At 32.5% G+C, this 6,865-nt stretch overlaps 1 protein-coding gene across 1 annotated transcript in view; it reads left to right on the plus strand.

Annotated features, from left to right (window-relative positions):
- LOC126738233 (WD repeat-containing protein 13-like) overlaps positions 1-4,758 on the plus strand; it is a 129,497-nt gene extending 124,739 nt beyond the window's left edge. Inside the window, exon 10 of the mRNA XM_050443470.1 lies at positions 4,736-4,758. Within this exon, the coding sequence (XP_050299427.1) occupies positions 4,736-4,743 (8 nt within the window). The 3' untranslated portion in view covers positions 4,744-4,758. The remainder of the gene's footprint in view (positions 1-4,735) is intronic.
- The last annotated feature ends 2,107 nt before the right edge of the window (positions 4,759-6,865 follow it).

A 6,865-nucleotide genomic window follows, 5' to 3' on the forward strand; every position in this document is an offset into this window, starting at 1 on the left:
AAGAATTATCCTGTCTATATGTAAGTAATAATAATAAAGTAATAATTATAGTTATAATACTTATTGTCATAATAGGTGAGGTTTGTCACCAACTTGTAAAAGGGTTTGAAAATATGCAAAAGGGCAAATAGGAATATTTTCAGTAATGCGAGCACGAGAATGAGCATTAAAAGTATACCCACTCATGTACTTTTAACACAACAGTTAAAAAAATCTGCCTATAAAAAATAAAGTGTCAAGTTTAAGTAATATTATAATATTCTTTACTTACCATTTTCCCAATTTATTGATGAAACTTTTGCATCTAAACTCTCAAGGCTTTGAGCGTTACATGAGGTATCAGGCAAAGAAATTGTGTTTCTAGAGGCCGGTTCTATAATTTAGAGTAAATTTATAACACTAATTTGGAAGGAAACAGTAAAATATCAAAAATAATACCTTTCCATGAAATTGGTACAGCTGATTTTAAAAGTCTCTTTCGCTTATTAATTTGCCTAAAGGAGCCATTGTCTTACAAACTAAACACATTTACATATATCTATCTATTTGTGATTACGATATCCAAGAAAATTTTTTAACAACTACCAAATTGCAATACGGCAAACACGAACCTGTGCAAAAACTCTCCCGCACGCCTCGGAGATGATCGACCGATTACTAATGAGAAGCGACGGACGAAATTATTTTCGCGCATACTGGAAAGAATCGCCATCTATTTTTTACGCATATTTGCGGTCACGCTTTAGCCCATAAGGTTGCGTATCTTCCCAAATATTCAATCAACGTTATAACTTTGCGGTTTTTAGCGACTGGTGGTTCTTATCACTCACTCATGTATTTTTTTAAAACATCAACCGAAGTTATTTCAAGAACCATTCCAGAAGTATGTGCAGCACTTATTGAAGTGCTTCAGGAATACGTAAAGGTAAGTTTTTTGTTTCCGTAGTTAAAGTATTACCTAATCGAGAGGTAGATCGCTGCGCAGAATCTGTGTATTGTATATCTCCGGGCATTCCTTGGATATCCTGGAAATTCATAAGTGTGTGCACCAGACTTCCCCAGCGGTTTACCCCTCGGTATTATTCCTTTCAACAGATATGATTATTATCATATTTTATATTGCGGAGGGTTGTTGGGTGGGGTCAGTCTGACCCTCCGCAATATAAAAGATATTGGGTCACAAACACGAAATTGATCATATTTTATATTGTACAGTTATAATTATTAGCTGCAGAAAACTGATTTTTTAGATTAAATGGATTTCCTAGAATGTGCTTAGAAAAAAGGTTATAATTTGTTAAAATAGAACAACTGCTTTATTTATAATATTCAACATTTTTTACAAAATATTAATAACAGTTTTAATAGCTTAAACTACAAGTCATGCAGTAGGGAATCATTGGTTAATTCGTTTTCTGTTGTTGAGGATGATGAGAGAGCAGTGGCGACATACTGCGGTGAAGCAGAAGATACTGAATATGAAGAACATGACGTCTGGCCCAAGAAATATGAGGTGTTGATTGGCCGTGCTGATATATGTGAGCTCTGAAGGTACAGATGGTTCAGAAGAGGGAAAGTGATTTTGGGGCCACTGGATCGTGGATATATTCAAATTTGGAACAGATGGCGTAGGTGAAAAGGAGGATGTTGGCGCGTTGTATTTTCCTAGTCTGGCCTCGAAAAGAGTAGTGTTTATAATTTGTTGTCAAATAAAATCAAATCAAATCAAAATGCTTTATTGTCAGAAAATTTACATTTTATCGACAAAGCTAAAGGAAAAAAATACAAATATAAACAAATAAACACAAAAAAAAATACTCAGACAAAATACACACAAAGTAAATAGGAATATAACAAAACAAAAATACTGTACAAATTATCAAATTGTACAATTTGGTCGAAATACATAAATAAAATAATTTTTATATACAAATATACACACAATTATATTTATAAAATTGTCAAAAACCTTAGTCTCAAAAAAAAAACATACAATAAAAAGCAGGCAAACATTTTGCAAATAATAGGTAGCTAATAACGCCAGTGTGTGTGCTTTAAAAGGAATTTTTAAAAAAGTCTTCTACTGTATATAGGGCTTTTTGCAGTAGTAAAGATTTTAGGGCATTGCGAAAACAACTAAAAGTAGTCATCGATTTTATTACGGAAGGCAGATGGTTGTGCATTTTTATTGCTGCATAAAGTATAGAGTTCTTTACTAATTCCGACCGTGGAATTGGCAGATGAAGATTATGATCAACGTTCCATAGTGAATAGCTGTGGGATGGTCTTTCTGGAATATGCGACACATGTTTGCGGATAAGGCAGATAGATTCAAATCTAAATAACGAGGGAGGAGTAAGGATCTTATATTTTATAAAATTTACTTGGCAGTGAGCTCTACTATCAAGTCCTAATATGTAGCGAAGCGCTCTCTTTTGAGGTTTAAATATACGCTCAAATTGGGTCTTGCAGCATGTACCCCAGAATGGAAGGGCGTAACGAAGATGTGACTCAAAAAAGAGCATAATAAACTGTTTTGGCCGTGAAAAAGCCTAATTCTCTTGAGATTGATCTTATGGCAAAACATGCCGAGCTTAGTTTTTTAGATACGTTATCTTATCTATGTGCAAATCCTATTTCAAAGAGCCGTCCATAACAAGACCCAAGAACTTGACAGACTCAACAACTTCCAAACTGGTATTGTTTAGAATAAATGGAGGAATGGTCGTTTTATATCATAAGACTTTAGTTTTTGAGAGATTTAGGCATAAAAGCTTGGAATCGCACCACGATTTAATGAAGACCAAGTCGTTGGTCGAAAATGTTGTATGTAGTGCCATTGCATTCGGATTGCTCCAAGTGAAGCTAGTATCATCAGCAAAAAGACAGATTTTTCCGCTTATGTTCACGCTGGCCAGGTCATTTATAAACAGCAGAAAGAGCAAAACGGAAAAACGGAACCTTAAGGTACCCCACATTCAATTGGTTTACAAGAAGATCTTGACGTATCGAACTTTACAAGTTGACTTCTGTTGCACAAATATGACTTAAACCATTCAAGGGATATACCTCTGAATCCATAGTGCTGCAATTTGTTAATTAAAATAATGTGGTTTACGCAATCGAAAGCCTTAGAAAAGTCACAGAACATTGTTGCTGTTAAGTAATTTTTGTTGATATTTGAATAAACGCTGTTAAATAGGGAGAACATAGCATCGTTGGTGCATTTTTGCTCAGAAATCCAAACTGATAAGGGGTTAAGATATTATATTTAAACAAAAATGACAAAAACCTTTTTTTAGCCAGGCGTTCTATGATCTTTGAGAGGGTTCGAAGTGCAATTGGACGATAGTTTGAGGCTTGATCTCCTCCTTTATGTAATGGAATGATTATTGCAGTTTTAAGGCAGTTTGGAAAGACCCCATTTTGAAATGACATGTTGATTAGGTCTACTAAATGAATTAGAGTACAATCAGACATATTTGAAAACATTTTCAATGTTCATTGAATCATCATCGACATTGAATGCTTAGACTCGGGAATGATTATCCCAGGAATTTGGAGACGTGATGCGTCAGAACAAAACTCATTTATTAATTGACATAGCATACCAAGAAGAAGTGCACTACGTGCTCAACGCGTAAGAGACAAGTTTAAAGATTATTTTGTACCACCAGAAGGTGAGGTTCCCTGGCAATATTAATTGTGTTAAAGATTAAGTCTATGATATTGGCAGTTAAAAAAAAATCCATTATATATATGAAATATTATTAGAAGAACATCAAATACAAGAAACTATTATTTTGTTGATTTTAAAATTATAATAATAATAAAATAAGTAAGTTAGACAGGTTCTGTGAAGTTAAATAAAATCGTTTAAAAATAAAGCTGTTTGTATTTCTACTTACCTCCAAATCCTGTGTTGCCTTGGCTTATTTTTGTCTGCTAGAAACATCATGGATTTAAATGCAAACCATTTACTTGTATAAACATCCTCTAATCCATCGCCGGATTTGCATTTTTTCCTTTGCATTCAACTCCTGAGCAATTTCTATGAAGGCGTCACGTCTCTTATTTTTATCTTTGTAAAATGGGCTTTTGGAATCCCACAGTACATTTCAAGAACGATAGAGCTGGATCAGGCCAAAACTTGTTCGTTACTCCAGTTTATTATTCAAAAATTACCTATTTTCGCAGCGCAGTACATTCATCCGTGACTTCCGCCAGAGAACTGGAAAATAATAATTTGTTATTAATTTGACAACGCACCAAAATCTGTGCCGATAGGCTTCGCGTTTCCACCACTTCGATTCGGCTAGGCTTCCTTTGATCCGGACCGACTTTTGGTGGTTCGCCGTTCGGCAAGCCGATCGCCTTTTTATGACGATCGGCAACATGTTTCCACAGATTCGGCTTTGCGCAGATCAACTATGCCGATTCCGGTGGAAACGCGCCTTTATGGCTTCCAAATTTTATTATGACGCCTACCTTGTTTATTTAATTTAATAATAACTTGAGAACTTTATTGACTCTCTTGTTTACAATTTAGTCGACGGACAACAACTCTCGTTGCCAATCGGAAATTTCGGTTATAATAGAGGCACAATGTTGCCAAGTCACAACAATAAGAATTATCTATTAGTTTATCAAAATATATGATATCAAGAAATATTGGCTTATAATATGGAGAGGTCAATTCACAAAACGAATTAAATAACATTCATTTTAATTTTAGGTTGCTGAACTTATGCTACGATCTGTTGGAGAACCCTTGTAGTCAACTATGCGGTTGTCAATAAATAAATTAGTTTTTTTTATTTATTTAAGCCTTATTAGCATCGAATTAAATTAAGTTAAAGTTTAAGATGTATTCACTCTATATTAATATACATATAATATAGAATGACGTAATTTTATGGTAACTTTGCGTACATGTTATAAGATACCATTCATAATGTTTGGAGAATATGTATATTAGCACCGTGGCTGCTTAAAAAAAAGAAAAGATTATTCAAAGCTAACCAAAACTTAGTTAAATTTTGACATTATTTTTTTAAATAATTGGGATATCCTCAAAAAGGTTTTAGTAAAAAAAAAGAAACATTCTTACCCAATAATTTCTCTTTAGAAAATGCTCAATATTATTGGAATCTTTGGCCTCAAAAATTCCTGGTCAGTAATATTTTAGATGTTTGTTAAAGTTTTGGTGAATATTCGCTGAATATCCATGACATATACTATGTTATATCTATTGGTGATGTGACGCAGTCAAATTTTTGCTAAATCACGAAATATTACTGTCATAAGTTTACATTTTAAAGTTTATTAAGGCGACTTTTTTTAAATTAAAATAAATTAGATTATAATGAATATTGTCATTGTTTAGTTAAGTTTGGTTTATTTGTTTAATAATTTGATATTTAAATAATTAATATTATACTATTATAATATATTTATTTTTAAGAGTCAAGCATAATTCTTAAGTATACTGACTGTTGAAAAATAAAAATAAATGAAATGATTAGTGTGCTTCCCTGAATAATTGCTGATGCAAGATATTTAGTAGACCTGGGCTGGAATAATCACTACCACAAAAGAAACTACATAAGAAGGTCATGAAGCTTGGCAGTTCAAATAATCTATCATCGTTTTCCTTTAAAAAATGATAATGGAAAATTAGTTTTTTCGTTGCTGATGATCTACAGGATAATTCAGTAGCTTGACCGCAAAACTTAACAAGTCCCTTCCGCTAAATTTAATTCGCATAGAGGTTATATCCATTTTAAAGCAAATTTAACTTTTTATTAATAAAATAATCAAGAAATCGAAGTAATATGCTATATACTTTTTAGGAAGAACAAATATTTTCTTTTAATTATATTTACAAAAAAATTGGACTTGTTCAGTTTTGCTCAAAATGATTGGACTTCAGTTTTGCAGCAACAGATCTAAAGACTTGTTAAGTTTTTGGAGAAGAATGTAAAATAAATATAACGAAAGGTACAAAACTAACTTTATTTAGAAAAAATTAGAGGATGACAAGACTAAATATGTATTGCTCTTTCATTCTTTGTTACCTTTCATTGAGTCCAATTTGGTATCTGACTTTAGCTATTCCCCATGGGTATTTTCCAGTAAATTCTCGTACCAATCTAGGTCCAAATCTTCTTCCCAATTTTCTCCAAAATGTATACGAAGTAAAGTTCTAATATTAGCTTTTTTTTTTGGATTTATTTTTTTGTATAAAAGCATTTCAGGCAACTGAAAATTTGTACAGGTTTTTCCTCTTTTAATTTAATTTTGTTTTCAACTTCCAATATTAGTTTATATTTGTGTGTTTTTGTCAATCTCTATCAAAAATATTATTCTACACTCACTTATTTTATCTCTTTGTATATTTTTTTATGTTCTTTAATATTGTAAAGTTTCCAGTATTTTTCTTATTCCTTAATAAAGCACATATAACAGGTAGTTTTCTTTAACTATAGGAACAAACTTCTTTCTGAGTTTTCTTTCAACTACTCCAAAAAACCTATCTGCAGGTAAAAAGCTGTGTCCACCCACTGGAAAATGCAGATGTATATTTTTAATACTTGTAGATTCAGTATGCAACCAAAATAATAAAGTATGAACATTACGCGAGTTCTTGCAGTCAAACAGCGCTACAGAGTATATTAACTTGAATTTAAAACGTTGCCTCAGAGGTTGCTCCAACTATCTTAAAATTATCAAAAATTTAATTAGTGATCGTAAATTGTGACTTGTCTACAGAAGACATGTCAAGTTTTACTAAAATACTCATATATTAGGTATGTTGTGGTGGGGTACCTTGCATCCCTCCACTGCGACCCTAGGTCTATTGTGG

This window comes from Anthonomus grandis, chromosome 7 (assembly GCF_022605725.1).
Source record: "Anthonomus grandis grandis chromosome 7, icAntGran1.3, whole genome shotgun sequence".
Lineage (NCBI taxonomy): Eukaryota > Metazoa > Arthropoda > Insecta > Coleoptera > Curculionidae > Anthonomus > Anthonomus grandis.